The sequence below is a fragment of the Bombina bombina genome, chromosome 5, assembly GCF_027579735.1.
Source record: "Bombina bombina isolate aBomBom1 chromosome 5, aBomBom1.pri, whole genome shotgun sequence".
NCBI lineage: Eukaryota > Metazoa > Chordata > Amphibia > Anura > Bombinatoridae > Bombina > Bombina bombina.
Window position 1 is genome coordinate 315369598 of NC_069503.1, and position 20423 is coordinate 315390020.

General features: G+C 41.2%; 1 protein-coding gene across 5 annotated transcripts in view; it reads left to right on the top strand.

The window, feature by feature from the left end:
• The window catches only part of PHF14 (PHD finger protein 14), an 809709-nt gene that overhangs the window by 178930 nt on the left and 610356 nt on the right, over positions 1 to 20423 (top strand). For all 5 annotated transcript variants that reach the window (XR_008402519.1, XM_053714097.1, XM_053714098.1 and 2 more), the window contains one exon: positions 18329 to 18440. Coding sequence is in view for 4 of the 5 variants with exons in the window: in XM_053714097.1 (XP_053570072.1) it covers positions 18329 to 18440 (112 nt within the window). In the remaining variant the exon portion in view is untranslated. The remainder of the gene's footprint in view (positions 1 to 18328; positions 18441 to 20423) is intronic.

A 20423-nucleotide genomic window follows, 5' to 3' on the forward strand; every position in this document is an offset into this window, starting at 1 on the left:
GTGAGAGAGGTCTCTACTAGCCCACGCCACATCTGATTAGATTGCTCCAATACACGGGTATTAGCTTCCTGCTGTAGATATGAGTTGTAAAGTCTGCAGGGCTAGGAAGGGCACCCGGTCTGATGTAAAACGGGTCCAAAAGTGCTGCGGCATAAAATATAATGTTTCTCCTGTACGGCTCAAATAGTGACCCCTTCTGTGCGTCAGTCTCTGAAGCGGTATGGTAAGTTTCACAACTTGTCAGGGAAAGGCCATCAGGCAGGACGCAATTATCAATTGCATGACAGAATCTCCACAGAGTCTCTGATTCACTAACAGGTTCAGTACAGTCTCCTCTCATATGCTCACCTGCGGAGTCGCAGCCCAGATGGCTGTAGTCTGGCGGCCACAAAAATAATCTACGGTTCCGTACCTCAGTAGGCATAGTTACCTCTCCGGTATTCACCAGAATCTCTCTCTTTACAAACTAGTGGATAGAGGTCTGAGTTAAGGCGCTAGCCGCATCTCTCTGATCTGCATTGTAGCTGGGCAGGGAATGATCAGTGACAATACTAGGTGTCTCAGAAGCGTCCAGCATAGAGTCCGTTATCCAATCCCTTTGTTTGCAGGCTCGATCTCCATAAGTCACTATAGTGACATTTTCCACCTTATCCTGCTGCAGCAATTCATGCTGTGATACGGAAGCTCTTAGGTGGGTTAATATATCAGAGAACCCAATCGACATTTGCAAACTTAAATCCTGCAGAGCTGCGTAGATGTCAGACCAGGCTTCCTTATCTGTTGACGCCATGAATAGTGTAGGCCGTGAAAGCCTAGTCGTTTCCCACACGGTATAAATGAGCAAATAAAGTGGCTACCGCGGCGACAATTCACTGGAATCTTCCGATGGGGTAGAGAGTATCCTGAAGGAGAATTTTGAGGTAAATCTCAGAGGGTTTAGTCGCTATTTACAACAAAATTAGATATATTGCAGCAGGAGCTCTCATAAACACGTCTTGTTTGTTCAGTTGCTGGCTCCGCCCCCCCTTGGCAGTTGGTTTTCTTTGTTTGCTTAGCTAGAACAGGCTAACTGACAGACTGCATGTTGTAGGCAGAGGAAAATGCGCACCTTTTACTTGCGTAGTTTCCTCTCTCTGCTGGTCATGTGACTTCTCTCTGCTGTTGGATATCATGGAGCGGAGCGGCGTCGCGTCATTGAAATTCAGTCTCTTCAGTATCTATCTACTATATGATCGTTTTAGGGACTTCTGGCAACCAAATTGTGTATAAGTGTTACGGTAAGGCACCTCAGCCTGTCTGAGGTGTAGGGAGCCTGATTGGTTTATTATTTAAAAAAAATTTTTGCATAATTTTAAGCGGCTGTGGAATTAAAATTTTTTAAAGTGACTGTATTTAAAAAATTCTGCAATTTGGGTAATTTTTTATTTAGTATTATGGTCCAAGACTGTGTCGTTTTACAAATGCTTGTTATGCCTTGAGGCACAAATTGTTTTTCCAATGCAATTCTGTGATGCATGCTTAACTAGAACACTTCAATTTAAAGATAAGTTGTTGCCCTCTGAGCCCAATATCTCTCAGGATGATGCTTTTCAGGCAATGCCACAGCTTTCTCCTCAAATGTCCCAAGCCTCTAAGGCGTCACATACAGTGGCCTGCAGTTCCTCTCGGCTTCCTGGAGGAGTTTTTTGCCTGCAGATTTTGCTGCACAGGTATCTTCTGCAGTATCTGCGGCATTATCTGCTTTTCCAATGTTGGGGAAACGCAAGAGGAAAATGAAACATTTTTCAGATAGTAAGGTATCTATCCCATCTGCTGATACGCAGGTTGCCCTCCCTCAAAAGTCTGATGAAGAGGATACGTCGGTAGCCTCTGAGTGTGAAATCTCACATTCGGACAGTATAATTCCTTCATCTGATAATGAAGAAGTAAACTTCAGATTTAAAGGGACACTGAACCCAATTTTTTTCTTTCCTGATTTAGATAGAGCATACAATTGTAAGCAACTTTCAAATTTACTCCTATTATCAATTTTTCTTCTTTCTCTTGCTATCTTTATTTGAAAAAGAAGGCATCTAAGCTTTTTTTTTGGTTCAGATTCTTGACAGCACTTTTTTATTGGTGGATGAATTTATCCACCAATCAGCAAGGACAACCCAGGTTGTTCACCAAAAATGGGCCGGCATCTAAACTTACATTCTTGCATTTCAAATAAAGATACCAAGAGAATTAAGAACATTTGATAATAGGGGTAACTTAGAAAGTTGCTTAAAATTTCATGCTCTATCTGAATCACGAAAGAAAAAAAAATTTGGGTTCTGTGTCCCTTTAAGCTTGAACACCTTTGTGTACTGTTAAAGGAGGTATTGGCTACTTTCAACTACTCTAGTACTTCTGTCGTCAACCCTAAGAAATCTAGTAAACTTAGTAAATACTATGATGTTCCTCTGTGGAAGTGTTTCCTGTTCCAGAACGTGTGACAGATATTATTTCACAGGAATGGGAAACACCAGGGATACCTTTCTCCCCGTCTCCCGTCTTTAAAAAGATGTTCCTGTTACGGACTCCATTAAAGATTCATGGCGCATGGTGCCTAACGTAGAAGGGTCTATTTCTACTTTGGCTAAGAGAACTACGATCCCTATAGAGGATAGCTGCTCCTTTATGGATCCCATGGACAAAAAGCTGGAGGCTTATTTGAAAAAGATGTATGTTCATCAAGGTCTTCAATGGCAATCTGCAGTTTGAATTGCCACAGTAGCAAGTGCGGCATCTTATAGGTGCAACACCTTGTCTGAATCAGTTTTAGTAGAGACTCCGTTGGAAGAGATCCAAGATAGGATTAAGACTCTAAAACTAGCCAATTCCTTTATTTCTGATGCTAACATGCAAATTATTAGACTGGGAGCCAAGATGGACTTTGTGGCTAAAAGCTTGGTCAGCTAATGTTACCTCCAAGTCGAAGGTTCTGGCGCTTCCTTACAAGGCTAAGACCTTGTTTGGACCTGGTCTGACAGAAATAATTTCTGATATTATGGGTGGAAAAGGGTCTTTTCTACCACAAGACAAGAAGAACAGAACTAAAGGACGTCAAAGTAATTTTCATTCCTTTTATAACTTCAAAGGCCAAAAGTCTTTCTCTCCCTCTTCCAAGCAGGAACAGTCCAAGTCTTCTTGGAAGCCCAATCAATCTTGGAATAAGGGGAAGCAATCAAAGAAACCCTCAGCTTAGTCTTAAAGGGCCACTAAACCCAAAATCTTTCTTTCATGATTCAGATAGAGAATAGAAATTTAAACAACATTAAAATTTACTTCCATAATTTATTTTGCTTAATTTTTTAAATATCCTTATTTGAAGAAAAAGCAATGTACCTTGTGAGCCAATCACATGATGCTTCTATGTGCAGCAACCAATCAGCAGCTAGTGAGCATATCTAGATATGCTTTTCATCAAAGAATATCAAGAGAATAAAACAAATTAGATAATATAAGTAAATTAGAAAGATATTTAACATTGCATTCTCTTTCAAAATCATAAAAGAAAAAATGTTGGTGGCATTTCCCTTTAAGTCACCATGAAGGGTCGGCCCCCGATCAAGTGGGGGGCAGACTTTGCCTGTTTTGTCAAGTGTGGATGCGAGATGTCCCAGATCCTTGGACTGTGGACATAGTATCTCAGGGTTACAAAATAGAATTCAAAACTTTCCCTCCTAGGGGCAAGTTCCACCTCTCAAGATTATCTGCAGACCAGGTAAAAAGAGAGGCATTCTTGAACTGCGTTCACAACCTTTCCTCCATGGGAGTGATTGTTTAGTTCCAGTAAGGGAACAGGGTTTAGGATTCTATTCAAATCTCTTTGTGGTTCCCAAAAAAGAGGGAACTTTTCGACCCATTTTAGACCTAAAGTGTCTCAACAAGTTTCTCAGGGTACCGTCATTCAAATGGAAACCATTCATTCCATTCTTCCTTTGGTTCAAGAGGGTCAGTTCATGTCTACCATAGACCTGAAGGATGCGTATCTTCATGTTCCCATCCAAAGGGATCATCACAAGTTCCTGAGATTCGCCTTTCTAGACAAACACTTTTAGTTTGTGGCTCTTCCGTTTGGCCTTGCCACAGCTCCCAGTATTTTCTCAAACGTTCTGGGGGCTCTCTTGGCAGTGATCAGGTCTCGGGAAATTGCAGTGGCGCCCTATCTGGCCGACATATTGGTTCAGGCGCAATCTTTTCAACAAGTAAACTTTCATACAGAGATATTGTTGTCTTTTCTACGTTTCCACGGATGGAAAGTTAATCTGGAGAAGAGTTCCCTTGTTCCAGCTACAAGGGTGGTTTTCTTAGGAACCATAAAAGATTCTTTCCTCTTGCCTCTCTCTTCAGTCTACTGTTCTGCCATCAGTAGCTCAATGTATGGAGGTAATTAGTCTGATGGTAGCTTCCATGGACAACATTCCCTTTGCTCGATTCAATGTGAGAGCTCTGCAGTTTTGCATGCTCAGACAATGGAGACCATTTGGATCTGTATTAGAGGATAGATCTAGACCAGTCGACAAGAAACTCTCTCCCTTGGTAGCTTGCACAAGAGCATTTATCTCAGGGCACATGCTTCTGGAGACATTCCTGGGTGATAGTGACCACGGACGCCATCCTGCTAGGCTGGGGAGCAGTCTGAGACTCATTAAAGGCTCAGGGACTATGTACTCGGGAGGTGTCTGCTCTTCCAATTAACATCTTGGAGTTGAGAGTGATTTACAATGCTCTGATGGCTTGGCCTCAATTGTCCTTAGCCCGGTTTATCAGGTTCCAGTCGGACAACATCACCTTAGCCATGAAGGAGGTGGCTCAGATTATTCAGTGGGCAGAAGCTCACAATTGTTGTCTATTTGCCATCCACATTCCCGGAGTGGACAACTGGGAAGCGGAATTCCTGAGCAGACAGGCATTTCATCCCGGGGAGTAGGCTCTCCATCCGGAGGTGTTCTCCAGGTTAACCCTCAAGTGGGGGATGCCAGAGTTGTATCTGATGGTCTCTCGGCAGAACGCCAAGCTTCCAAGGTACAGTTCAAGGTCAAAAGATGGCAGAATTTATGATTTTTTGGCCACTTTTCAGAGAATATGAATGATAAAACAAAAACTTTTCTTTCACTCATGGTTAGTGTTTGGCTGAAGTCATTTATTATCAATCAACTGTGTTTACTCTTTTTAAATCATAATGACAACAGAAACTACCCAAATGACCCTGATCAAAAGTTTACATACCCTGGTGATTTTGGCCTGATAACATGCACACAAGTTGACACACAGGGGTTTGAATGGCTATTAAAGGTAATCATCCTCACCTGTGATCTGTTTTCTTGTAATTAGTGTGTGTGTGTGTGTGTGTGTGTATACAAGGTCAAAGAGTTTCTGGACTCCTGATAGACCCTTGCATCTTTCATCCAGTGCTGCACTGACGATTCTGGATTCTGAGTCATGGGGAAAGCAAAAGAATTGTCAAAGGATCTGCAGGAAAAGGTAGTTGAACTGTATAAAACAGGAAAGGGATATAAAAAGATATCCAAGGAATTGAGAATGCAAATCAGCAGTGTTCAAACTCTAATAAAGAAGTAGAAAATGAGGGGTTTTGTTGAAACCAAACCATGGTCAGGTAGACCAGCTAAAATTTCAGCCACAACTACCAGGAAAATTGTTCGGGATGCAAAGACAAACCCACAAATAATTTCAGGTGAAATACAGGACATGTGGTGTGGCTGTTTCAAGATGCACAATAAGGAGGCACTTAACCCCTTAATGACCACAGCACTTTTCCATTTTCTGTCCGTTTGGGACCAAGGCTATTTTTACATTTTTGCGGTGTTTGTGTTTAGCTGTAATTTTCCTCTTACTCATTTACTGTACCCACATATATTATATACCGTTTTTCTCGCCATTAAATGGACTTTCCAAAGATACCATTATTTTCATCATATCTTATAATTTACTTTAAAAAAAATTATAAAATATGAGAAAAAAATGGAAAAAAACACACTTTTTCTAACTTTGACCCCCAAAATCTGTTATACATCTGCAACCACCAAAAAACACCCATGCTAAATAGTTTCTAAATTTTGTCCTGAGTTTAGAAATACCCAATGTTTACACGTTCTTTGCTTTTTTTGTAAGTTATAGGGCCATAAATACAAGTAGCACTTTGCTATTTCCAAACCATTTTTTTTTCAAGATTAGCGCTAGTTACATTAGAACACTAATATCTTTCAGGAATCCCTGAATATCTATTGACATGTATATATTTTTTTTTAGTAAACATCCCAAAGTATTGATCTAGGCCAATTTTGGTATATTTCATGCCACCATTTCACCGCCAAATGCGATCAAATACAAAAAATCGTTCACTTTTTCACAAATTTTTTCACAAACTTTTGGTTTCTCACTGAAATTATTTACAAACAGCTTGTGCAATTATGGCATAAATGATTGTAAATTTTTCTTTGGGATCCCCTTTGTTCAGAAATAGCAGACATATATGGCTTTGGTGTTGCTTTTTGGTAATTAGAAGGATGCTAAATGCCACTGTGCACCACACGGGTATTATGCCCAGCAGTAAAGGGGTTAATTAGGGAGCATGTAGGGAGCTTTTTGGGGTAATTTTAGCTTTAGTGTAGTGTAGTAGACAACCCCAAGTAATGATCTAGGCCCATTTTGGTATATTTCATGCCACCATTTCACCGCCAATTGCGATCAAATTAAAAAAAAAGTTAAATTTTTCACAATTTTAGGTTTCTCACTGAAATCATTTACAAACAGCTTGTGCAATTATGGCACAAATTGTTGTAAATGCTTCTCTGGGATCCCTTTTGTTCAGAAATAGCAGACATATATGGCTTTGGCGTTGCTTTTTGGTACTTAGAAGGCCGCTAAATGCCGCTGCGCATCACACGTGTATTATAGCTAGCAGTGAAGGGGTTAATTAGGAAGTTTGTAGGGAGCTTGCAGGATTAATTTTAGCTTTAGTGTAGAGATCAGCCTCCCACCTGACACATCAGACCCCCTGATCCCTCCCAAACAGCTCCCTTCCCTCCCCCACCCCACAATTGTCCCCGCCATCTTAAGTACTGGCAGCAACTCTGCCAGTACTAAAATAAAATATATATTTAGGCTTTTTGGGGTTTTTTTTAAGCATATTTACATATGCTGCTGTGTAGGAGCCCCCCTTAGCCCCCAACCTGGCTGATCCCCCACCAAACAGCTGTCTAACCCTCCCCCTCTGCCTTAATGGCCGCCATCTTGGGTACTGGCAGCTGTCTGCCAGTACCCAGTTTATAAAAAAAAATAGTTGCTTTATTATTTATTATTATTATTATCCCCCATTTTCTGTAGTGTAGCTCCCCTACCCACCAAAGAACAAACCCCCACCCCCTCCTAGATACCTTTGACTGGGTTTGTTTTAAAAATAAAAAGCTTTACACAAACTTTTACCACAGTCTTTTCTGTAGTGTAGCGGTTCCCACCCGCTCCCGCCCCGTGCACGCGCCCGCCCGCCGCCCGACGTGCACGCGCGCGCCTGTGCGCGCCCCCATCGCCCCCGCCCCCGATCCCGCCCCCCTCTACATTACCCGGCCCATCGATGGCCACCCACCCGCCTCCCAAGTCAGCTCCCACCCACCAACGTTACCGGCCACCGATGTCCGGTGCAGAGAGGGCCACAGAGTGGCTCTCTCTGCACCGGATGGCCATTTAAGGTTATTGCAGGATGCCTCCATATCGAGGCATCACTGCAATAACCGGAAAGCAGCTGGAAGCGAGCAGGATCGCTTCCAGCTGCTTTCCACACCGAGGACGTGCAGGGTACGTTCTCAGGCATTAACTGCCTTTTTTCTGAGGACGTACCCTGCACGTCCTCGGTCGTTAAGGGGTTAAAGAAAGATGGGCTGCATGGTCAATTCACCAGAAGAAAGCCATTACTACGACGCAAATGCCACAAAGTATCCCGCTTACAATACACCAAACAGCACAGGGACAAGCCTTAAACCTTTTGGCACAAAGTCATTTGGAGTGATGAGACCAAAATTGAGATTTTTGGCCACAACCATAAACGCTACATTTGGAGAGGAGTCAACAAGGCCTATGATGAAAGGTACACCATTCCTACTGTGAAACACGGAGGTGGATCGCTGATGTTTTGGGGATGTGTAAGCTACAAAGGCACAAAAAAAGAGTTTGAACACTGCTGATTTGCATTCTCAATTCCTTGAATATCTTTTTATATCCCTTTCCTGTTTTAAACAGTTCAACTACCCTTTTCCCACAGATCCTTTGACAATTCTATTTCTTTCCCCATGACTCAGAATCCAGAAACGTCAGTGCAGCACTGGATGAAAGATGCAAAGGTCTGTCAGGAGTCCAGAAACTAATTGACCTTTTATACACACACACTAATTACAAGCAAACAGATCACAGGTGAGGCTGGTTACCTTTAATAGCCATTCAAACCCCTTTGTGTCAACTTGTGTGCATGTTATCAGGCTAAAATCACCAGGGTATGTAAACTTTTGATCAGGGTCATTTGGTAGTTTCTGTTGTCATTATGATTTAAAAAGAGTAAACACAGTTGATTGATAATAAATGGCTTCAGGCAAACACTAACCATGAGTGAAAGAAAAGTTTTTGTGTTATCATTTCAGTCTCTGAAAAATGGCCAAGAAATCATAAATTCTGCCAGGGTATGTAAACTTATGAGCACAACTGTATATCGGGTAAGCATTTTGTTTTTTTTATCCACTTGATGGCTTGGAGACAGAATCTGATGTACTCTTTGTCTTTGAACTATTTGTCTGTTATTTAAAGGTCTTGAAGGCCTTTATCTCTTTGTTTTCTAGTTAGTCTGGATAAGAGTTTATCTGCCAGTTCTTTAAATGGTGAGTGTTCTGTCCTTTCTCCAACATAGGTGTGTCCGGTCCACGGCGTCATCCTTACTTGTGGGATATTCTCTTCCCCAACAGGAAATGGCAAAGAGCCCAGCAAAGCTGGTCACATGATCCCTCCTAGGCTCCGCCTACCCCAGTCATTCTCTTTGCCGTTGTACAGGCAACATCTCCACGGAGATGGCTTAGAGTTTTTTAGTGTTTAACTGTAGTTTTTATTATTCAATCAAGAGTTTGTTATTTTAAAATAGTGCTGGTATGTACTATTTACTCAGAAACAGAAAAGAGATGAAGATTTCTGTTTGTATGAGGAAAATGATTTTAGCAACCGTCACTAAAATCCATGGCTGTTCCACACAGGACTGTTGAGAGCAATTAACTTCAGTTGGGGGAACAGTGAGCAGTCTCTTGCTGCTTGAGGTATGACACATTCTAACAAGACGATGTAATGCTGGAAGCTGTCATTTTCCCTATGGGATCCGGTAAGCCATGTTTATTACGATCATAAATAAGGGCTTCACAAGGGCTTATTAAGACTGTAGACTTTTTCTGGGCTAAATCGATTCATTATTAACACATATTTAGCCTTGAGGAATCATTTTATTTGGGTATTTTGATATAATAATATCGGCAGGCACTGTTTTAGACACCTTATTCTTTAGGGGCTTTCCCAAAGCATAGGCAGAGCCTCATTTTCGCGCCGGTGTTGCGCACTTGTTTTTGAGAGGCATGGCATGCAGTCGCATGTGAGAGGAGCTCTGATACTTAGAAAAGACTTTCTGAAGGCGTCATTTGGTATCGTATTCCCCTTTGGGCTTGGTTGGGTCTCAGCAAAGCAGATACCAGGGACTGTAAAGGGGTTAAAGTTCAAAACGGCTCCGGTTCCGTTATTTTAAGGGTTAAAGCTTCCAAATTTGGTGTGCAATACTTTTAAGGCTTTAAGACACTGTGGTGAAAATTTGGTAAATTTTGAACAATTCCTTCATGTTTTTTCGCAATTGCAGTAATAAAGTGTGTTCAGTTTAAAATTTAAAGTGACAGTAACGGTTTTATTTTAAAACGTTTTTTGTACTTTGTTATCAAGTTTATGCCTGTTTAACATGTCTGAACTACCAGATAGACTGTGTTCTGAATGTGGGGAAGCCAGAATTCCTATTCATTTAAATAAATGTGATTTATTTGACAATGACAATGATGCCCAAGATGATTCCTCAAGTGAGGGGAGTAAGCATGGTACTGCATCATTCCCTCCTTCGTCTACACGAGTCTTGCCCACTCAGGAGGCCCCTAGTACATCTAGCGCGCCAATACTCCTTACTATGCAACAATTAACGGCTGTAATGGATAATTCTGTCAAAAACATTTTAGCCAAAATGAACACTTATCAGCGTAAGCGCGACTGCTCTGTGTTAGATACTGAAGAGCATGACGACGCTGATAATAATGTTTCTGAAGGGCCCCTAACCCAGTCTGATGGGGCCAGGGAGGTTTTGTCTGAGGGAGAAATTACTGATTCAGGGAACATTTCTCAACAAGCTGAACCTGATGTGATTACATTTAAATTTAAGTTGGAACATCTCCGCATTCTGCTTAAGGAGGTATTATCCACTCTGGATGATTGCGACAAGTTGGTCATCCCAGAGAAACTATGTAAAATGGACAAGTTCCTAGAGGTGCCGGGGCTCCCAGAAGCTTTTCCTATACCCAAGCGGGTGGCGGACATTGTTAATAAAGAATGGGAAAGGCCCGGTATTCCTTTCGTCCCTCCCCCCATATTTAAAAAATTGTTTCCTATGGTCGACCCCAGAAAGGACTTATGGCAGACAGTCCCCAAGGTCGAGGGAGCGGTTTCCACTTTAAACAAACGCACCACTATACCCATAGAGGATAGTTGTGCTTTCAAAGATCCTATGGATAAAAAATTAGAAGGTTTGCTTAAAAAGATGTTTGTTCAGCAGGGTTACCTTCTACAACCAATTTCATGCGTTGTCCCTGTCGCTACAGCCGCATGTTTCTGGTTCGATGAGCTGATAAAGGCGGTCGATAGTGATTCTCCTCCTTATGAGGAGATTATGGACAGAATCAATGCTCTCAAATTGGCTAATTCTTTTACCCTAGACGCCACTTTGCAATTGGCTAGGTTAGCGGCTAAGAATTCTGGGTTTGCTATTGTGGCGCGCAGAGCGCTTTGGTTGAAATCTTGGTCGGCTGATGCGTCTTCCAAGAACAAGCTACTTAACATTCCTTTCAAGGGGAAAACGCTGTTTGGCCCTGACTTGAAAGAGATTATCTCTGATATCACTGGGGGTAAGGGCCACGCCCTTCCTCAGGATCGGCCTTTCAAGGCAAAAAATAAACCTAATTTTCGTCCCTTTCGTAGAAACGGACCAGCCCAAAGTGCTACGTCCTCTAAGCAAGAGGGTAATACTTCTCAAGCCAAGCCAGCTTGGAGACCAATGCAAGGCTGGAACAAGGGAAAGCAGGCCAAGAAACCTGCCACTGCTACCAAGACAGCATGAAATGTTGGCCCCCGATCCGGGACCGGATCTGGTGGGGGGCAGACTCTCTCTCTTCGATCAGGCTTGGGCAAGAGATGTTCTGGATCCTTGGGCGCTAGAAATAGTCTCCCAAGGTTATCTTCTGGAATTCAAGGGGCTTCCCCCAAGGGGGAGGTTCCACAGGTCTCAGTTGTCTTCAGACCACATAAAAAGACAGGCATTCTTACATTGTGTAGAAGACCTGTTAAAAATGGGAGTGATTCATCCTGTTCCATTAAGAGAACAAGGGATGGGGTTCTACTCCAATCTGTTCATAGTTCCCAAAAAAGAGGGAACGTTCAGACCAATCTTAGATCTCAAGATCTTAAACAAGTTTCTCAAGGTTCCATCGTTCAAGATGGAAACCATTCGAACTATTCTTCCTTCCATCCAGGAAGGTCAATTCATGACCACGGTGGATTTAAAGGATGCGTATCTACATATTCCTATCCACAAGGAACATCATCGGTTCCTAAGGTTCGCATTCCTGGACAAGCATTACCAGTTCGTGGCGCTTCCTTTCGGATTAGCCACTGCTCCAAGGATTTTCACAAAGGTACTAGGGTCCCTTCTAGCTGTGCTAAGACCAAGGGGCATTGCTGTAGTACCTTACTTGGACGACATTCTGATTCAAGCGTCGTCCCTTCCTCAAGCAAAGGCTCACACGGACATAGTCCTGGCCTTTCTCAGATCTCACGGATGGAAAGTGAACGTGGAAAAGAGTTCTCTATCTCCGTCAACAAGGGTTCCCTTCTTGGGAACAATAATAGACTCCTTAGAAATGAGGATATTTCTGACAGAGGCCAGAAAAACAAAGCTTCTAGACTCTTGTCGGATACTTCATTCCGTTCCTCTTCCTTCCATAGCTCAGTGCATGGAAGTGATCGGGTTGATGGTAGCGGCAATGGACATAGTCCCTTTTGCGCGCATTCATCTAAGACCATTACAACTGTGCATGCTCAGTCAGTGGAATGGGGATTATACAGACTTGTCTCCGAAGATACAAGTAAATCAGAGGACCAGAGACTCATTCCGTTAGTGGCTGTCCCTGGACAACCTGTCACAAGGGATGACATTCCGCAGACCAGAGTGGGTCATTGTCACGACCGACGCCAGTCTGATGGGCTGGGGCGCGGTCTGGGGATCCCTGAAAGCTCAGGGTCTTTGGTCTCGGGAAGAATCTCTTCTACCGATAAATATTCTGGAACTGAGAGCGATATTCAATGCTCTCAAGGCTTGGCCTCAGCTAGCGAGGGCCAAGTTCATACGGTTTCAATCAGACAACATGACAACTGTTGCGTACATCAACCATCAGGGGGGAACAAGGAGTTCCCTAGCGATGGAAGAAGTGACCAAAATCATTCTATGGGCGGAGTCTCACTCCTGCCACCTGTCCGCTATCCACATCCCAGGAGTGGAAAATTGGGAAGCGGATTTTCTGAGTCGTCAGACATTGCATCCGGGGGAGTGGGAACTCCATCCGGAAATCTTTGCCCAAGTCACTCAGCTGTGGGGCATTCCAGACATGGATCTGATGGCCTCTCGTCAGAACTTCAAAGTTCCTTGCTACGGGTCCAGATCCAGGGATCCCAAGGCGGCTCTAGTGGATGCACTAGTAGCACCTTGGACCTTCAAACTAGCTTATGTGTTCCCGCCGTTTCCTCTCATCCCCAGGCTGGTAGCCAGGATCAATCAGGAGAGGGCGTCGGTGATCTTGATAGCTCCTGCGTGGCCACGCAGGACTTGGTATGCAGATCTGGTGAATATGTCATCGGCTCCACCTTGGAAGCTACCTTTGAGACGAGACCTTCTTGTTCAGGGTCCGTTCGAACATCCGAACCTGGTTTCACTCCAGCTGACTGCTTGGAGATTGAACGCTTGATCTTATCGAAGCGAGGGTTCTCAGATTCTGTTATCGATACTCTTGTTCAGGCCAGAAAGCCTGTAACTAGAAAGATTTACCACAAAATTTGGAAAAAATATATCTGTTGGTGTGAATCTAAAGGATTCCCTTGGGACAAGGTTAAGATTCCTAAGATTCTATCCTTCCTTCAAGAAGGATTGGAAAAAGGATTATCTGCAAGTTCCCTGAAGGGACAGATTTCTGCCTTGTCTGTGTTACTTCACAAAAAACTGGCAGCTGTGCCAGATGTTCAAGCCTTTGTTCAGGCTCTGGTTAGAATTAAGCCTGTTTTCAAACCTTTGACTCCTCCTTGGAGTCTCAATTTAGTTCTTTCAGTTCTTCAGGGGGTTCCGTTTGAACCCTTACATTCCGTTGATATTAAGTTATTATCTTGGAAAGTTTTGTTTTTAGTTGCAATTTCTTCTGCTAGAAGAGTTTCAGAATTATCTGCTCTGCAGTGTTCTCCTCCTTATCTGGTGTTCCATGCAGATAAGGTGGTTTTACGTACTAAACCTGGTTTTCTTCCAAAAGTTGTTTCTAACAAAAACATTAACCAGGAGATTATCGTACCTTCTCTGTGTCCGAAACCAGTTTCAAAGAAGGAACGTTTGTTGCACAATTTGGATGTTGTTCGCGCTCTAAAATTCTATTTAGATGCTACAAAGGATTTTAGACAAACATCTTCCTTGTTTGTTGTTTATTCCGGTAAAAGGAGAGGTCAAAAAGCAACTTCTACCTCTCTCTCTTTTTGGATTAAAAGCATCATCAGATTGGCTTACGAGACTGCCGGACGGCAGCCTCCCGAAAGAATCACAGCTCATTCCACTAGGGCTGTGGCTTCCACATGGGCCTTCAAGAACGAGGCTTCTGTTGATCAGATATGTAGGGCAGCGACTTGGTCTTCACTGCACACTTTTACCAAATTTTACAAGTTTGATACTTTTGCTTCTTCTGAGGCTATTTTTGGGAGAAAGGTTTTGCAAACCGTGGTGCCTTCCATTTAGGTGACCTGATTTGCTCCCTCCCTTCATCCGTGTCCTAAAGCTTTGGTATTGGTTCCCACAAGTAAGGATGACGCCGTGGACCGGACACACCTATGTTGGAGAAAACAGAATTTATGTTTACCTGATAAATTACTTTCTCCAACGGTGTGTCCGGTCCACGGCCCGCCCTGGTTTTTTTAATCAGGTCTGATAATTTATTTTCTTTAACTACAGTCACCACGGTACCATATGGTTTCTCCTATGCAAATATTCCTCCTTAACGTCGGTCGAATGACTGGGGTAGGCGGAGCCTAGGAGGGATCATGTGACCAGCTTTGCTGGGCTCTTTGCCATTTCCTGTTGGGGAAGAGAATATCCCACAAGTAAGGATGACGCCGTGGACCGGACACACCGTTGGAGAAAGTAATTTATCAGGTAAACATAAATTCTGTTTTTTTTGTTATGTTCTGTAAAAAAGATTGCTAATCTTTTTGTCATTCTTGGTTTAGTCCTAGCATGACCTAAAATTAAGCCTGTTATTTTCCAATTTTTCCTCCTTGGAACCTTTATTTGGTCTTAAGGATTTTGCAGGTTCCTCCTTTTAAACCTATGGGGTCAATTTATTAAAGATCGTGCGGACATGATTTGGTGTAGCAAATCATGTCTGCCCGGCATCGCTAAATGCCGACAGCGTTCACAAGAAATGCTTTTGCAATGCCGCCCCCTGCACATTCGCGGCTAGTAGGGGGTGTCAGTCATCCCGATCAAATTTGATCGGTATGATTGTAGTCCACCATGATTGTAGTCCACTATCTAAAAAAAAAAAAATTTTTCTCCCCTAGGGCTCTCTTCCATGGAACAGTTAGAAGGGTAAAATAGTTATTTTTAGTCAGGGATACGTCTTATTATTAGATTGTCTAATTTGATAGAGAGGCAGCGACTAGCACATTGCCACAGACAAATAGCAGGTCAACCCTTGTAGAAAAGATAATGAAGTAAAAAATGTAGCCAATTGCCAGACTACAAATTGAAATAGAATCAGCTGTATAAAAGACCTTTAGTTAGCTAAAATGGTCCACATTGGTTCATTAAATCAGATTTTCTGTTAATTAAATTTAATGTTGGCTCTTGGGCAAATTTGGTGAGCCCTACAGTCTAGGTGGCAGGTAGTTTTTGTCCTTTTAGGGAAATCATTTGTAATCTATAGTGAATGCTACTATGGATAAGATTAATTTAGTCTCCCTTTTGATACAGAAATATAATTAGATGTACAAAATATATCATATTTGTTATTTAATTTTAAGCGGGTGCCTGTTCACACTTCTATAAAGGTAATAATGTGCTGTCTAATTTAGTATGTCATTGTAAAATTAAATTGATGGCATAGAAAAAGCATTATTTTTCTTTGAAAGCCCAATTTGTCTTAATTACAAGGTTCTGGGCCACGTGCAAGCAATAACGAACCCAACTAGTTAACACCTGAACATGCATCTTTCCTAAAAATGAAACAAGGTACTACCTTGTTTGTTTTTCTTATTGAAAGGCAGCCAAAAAATAAACAAACAACGCAACAAAAACAGTGTTTGGAAACAGCAGCTTTAGATTTGTAGTACAGACCTGACATGTAGGATCCTTTTCAGGAGGTCAGTATGAAGGAATCAGCCAGCTGTTGGGTTTATCCTAGATAGTCTCCTACAGAGTGCAGCAGCGTATAATACACCAATGGAGCATGAAAAAATGTGCAAATTAAACTGAGAAGCAGCTGCTTGTTGAAGATGTTTATCTTTATATTGAACTCTACAGGATATGTTCTGGATGCATTAACTTCATATTTCACATCATAAAGCATAATACTTGTTTTTATTTTAAATAAATTTACAGTTAATACTAGAAAGCTTTCCACTTTTGTTAGAAAACATATTCAACGTATGAGTTCACTCAAGCCAACTGAATTTCTAGTTTGTGAGCAGTTTATCTGGGTTCTCAGAATATCATGCAGTGTTCTCCCCAGGACATTTTTAGCAGGTGTATCACCCGGCTGATTTTACTGACCACCCGGCAAAAGTTTCATTTAAAATAAAATTAAATGTTAAATTATCATTAAATACATTTATGTTAAATTATGCAATTCATTTGTGCTTTGGATAGTATAAAATTATATAATAATAGAAAATATTACACTGACCCCACCCGGGTACTTCAGCCACTTGGCTGGCAAAAATTTCTGTGGAGAACACTGTCATGTGATCACCAATTTTATATGCAGTTGGGTCTACATGAATAAATATAAGTTGAAACTAAAGTTGCAGTGCTTTCCTTAATGACCTATTTAATGAACACTCATCGCCTGTCTGATTTTACTGATGAACCATCTACATTTAAGTCAATAGTACGCTAAAATCAGCTAATATTTTTTGAAATGCCTTTTACACAAATTATCATTAAACCAATTTATATTAAATTATGTAATTAATTTGCACTTTGGATAAATTAAGTAACATTTATAAATAACAACAGAAAATTGTATAATTGCATAGTATTACACCCAGCTATCAATTTTTTTCTGTGGAGAGCACTTTGCATAATACTCCATTGGCAAGAAAAAATGAAAGGCGTTTACACTTGGTCTTTTGATGTTTTTCTCAATACAGTATATATTTTGCTAGACTTAAAGGGACACTGTACCCAAAAATTTTCTTTTGTAATTCAGAAAGAGCATGCAATTTTAAGCAACTTTTTAATTTACTCCTATTATCAATTTTTCTTCGTTCTCTTGCTATCATTATTTGAAAAAGAAGGCATCTAAACTTTTTTTTGGTTTCAGTACTCTGGACAGCACTTTTTTATTGGTGGATGAATTTATCCACCAATCAGCAAGGACAACCCAGGTTGTTCACCAAAAATGGGCCGGCATCTAAACTTACATTCTTGCATTTCAAATAAAGATACCAAGAGAATGAAGAAAATTTGATAATAGGAGTACATTAGAAAGTTGCTTAAAATGTCATGCTCTATCTGAATCACGAAAGAAAATGTTTGGGTACAGTGTCCCTTTAAGGGGGCAGTGAACACCTTGAGACAATAAACCCAAAAAATGTCTTTCATTATCCAGAAAGAGAATACAATTTTTAAAAAGTTTCCAATTTACTTCTATTATCAAATTTGCTTTTTTGTCATGTTATTCTTTGTTGAAGGGATACCTAGGTAGGTAGCGTGCACATGCCTAAAGCTCTACATGACAGGAAATAGTGCTGCCATCTAGTGCTCTTGCTAATGAATAAAATTGTTGCAAAACTGCTGCAATATAGAGCTGCAGACACATGCACACTCATAAGTTTACTTTACTGCTTTTCAACAAAGGATAACAAGAAAACAAAGAATATTTGATAACAGAAGTAAATTGGAAAGTTGTTTAAAATTGTATGTTCTGTCTGAATCATGAGAGACAAAAATTGGGTTTTATGTCCCTTTAAGTATGCATAGGGAAAAAACTTTACATTACACTCATTATTTATTTTGCCCGCTTTTGTATGTAATTTGACTCTGAAATTGGTGAAGTTTCTAATTTTCAGACCTTGAAATCCATACTACAGACTTCTCATTGCTAACCCTTTTATATATCTCCCTAATTGGTTTTAGCACTCTATAATAATCACCATGGGTAACACTGTCTTCTTCAGTCTCAAATAAGGCAAATGGTGAATGTAGTTTGGCAATTTAAAAGTGCAGCAAGCAAGCTGTTTGTTTTTTAAAAAAATGTTTAGATTTGGCTGATATTCTATAGTAAGAAAACATATGTCTTGTAATTGCAAGGTGTCAAGTGTCCCTTTTAGCTAACATATATTTGTTATGCATATATTTGTTATACTGCAAAAAATATATATATAAATATTTTTCCTTTTATTATGTTTTATTACTGTTAGTACAATGTTTTAAATGAATAAAAAGAGTCTTCAGATTGTTTTCTACTTGTGTTTTCTATTCTAGGTGGGTACACATAGTATGTGCACTTTATGTCCCAGGTGTCGCATTTGGAGACATTGACAAGTTACGCCCTGTAACCCTAACAGAAATGAATTACTCAAAATATGGAGCCAAGGTAAGTTACTTAAAGTAAATCATAAAACATTCATTTGTTTGCTGGTTTTTGGTAAGGGCTATCATTTGTACATGTGTGTTGCTCATCTTATAACTATTTTAATGTCCCTGTTGAATAATACCACTTTTACTATTAAAAACATAATTTATGCTTACCTGATAAATTTATTTCTCTTGTGGTGTATCCAGTCCACGGATCATCCATTACTTGTGGGATATTCTCATCCCCAACAGGAAGTTGCAAGAGGACACCCACAGCAGAGCTTTCTATATAGCTCCTCCCCTAACTGCCATATCCAGTCATTCGACCGAAAACAAACAGAGAAAGGAGAAACCATAGGGTGCAGTAGTGACTGTAGTTTAAAATTAAAAAATACCTGCCTTAAAATGACAGGGCGGGCCGTGGACTGGATACACCACAAGAGAAATAAATTTATCAGGTAAGCATAAATTATGTTTTTCTTGTAAGGTGTATCCAGTCCACGGATCATCCATTACTTGTGGGATACCAATACCAAAGCTAAAGTACACGGATGAAGGGAGGGACAAGGCAGGTACTTAAACGGAAGGTACCACTGCCTGTAAAACCTTTCTCCCAAAAATATCCTCCGAAGAAGCAAAAGTATCAAATTTGTAGAATTTTGAAAAAGCATGAAGCGAAGACCAAGTCGCCGCCTTGCAGATCTGTTCAACAGAAGCCTCATTTTTAAAGGCCCATGTGGAAGCCAGAGCTCTAGTAGAATGAGCTGTAATCCTTTCTGGAGGCTGTTGGCCAGCAGTCTCATAAGCTAAGCGGATTATGCTTTTTATCCAAAAAGAAAGAGAGGTTGCCGAAGCCTTTTGACCTCTCCTCTGTCCAGAGTAGACAACAAACAAAGCAGATGTTTGACGAAAATCTTTAGTAGCTTGTAAGTAAAACTTTAAAGCACGAACCATGTCCAGATTGTGTAATAGACGTTCCTTCTTTGAAGAAGGATTAGGACATAAAGACGGAACAACAATCTCTTGATTGATATTTTTATTAGATACCACCTTAGGTAAAAACCCAGGTTTGGTACGCAGAACTACCTTATCTGCATGGGAGATCAGATAAGGAGAATCACATTGTAAGGCAGATAACTCGGAAACTCTACGAGCCGAGGAAATAGCTACCAAAAAAAGAACTTTCCAAGATAAAAGTTTGATATCTATGGAATGAAGAGGTTCAAACGGAACCCCCTGAAGAACTTTAAGAACCAAATTTAAACTCCATGGTGGAGCAACAGGTTTAAACACAGGCTTGATTCTAACTAAAGCCTGACAAAATGCCTGAACGTCTGGGACATCCGCCAGACGCTTGTGCAAAAGAATAGATAGCGCAGAAATCTGTCCCTTTAAGGAACTAGCTGACAATCCTTTCTCCAATCCTTCTTGGAGAAAAGATAATATCCTGGGAATCCTGACTTTACTCCATGAGTAGCCCTTGGATTCACACCAATAAAGATATTTCCGCCAAATCTTATGATAGATTTTCCTGGTGACAGGCTTTCGTGCCTGAATTAAGGTATCAATGACTGACTCGGAGAAACCACGCTTTGATAAAATCAAGCGTTCAATCTCCAGGCAGTCAGCCTCAGAGAAATTAGATTTGGATGGTTGAAAGGACCTTGAAGTAGAAGGTCCTGTCTCAGCGGCAGAGTCCATGGTGGAAAGGATGACATGTCCACCAGATCTGCATACCAAGTCCTGCGTGGCCACGCAGGCGCTATCAAAATCACAGATTCTCTCTCCTGCTTGATTTTGGCAATCAGACGAGGGAGCAGAGGAAAAGGTGGAAACACATAAGCCAGGTTGAAGGACCAAGGCTATGCTAGAGCATCTATCAGCGTTGCCTTGGGGTCCCTGGACCTGGATCCGTAACAAGGAAGCTTGGCATTCTGGCGAGACGCCATTAGATCCAGTTCTGGTTTGCCCCAACGATGAACCAATTGAGCAAACACCTCTG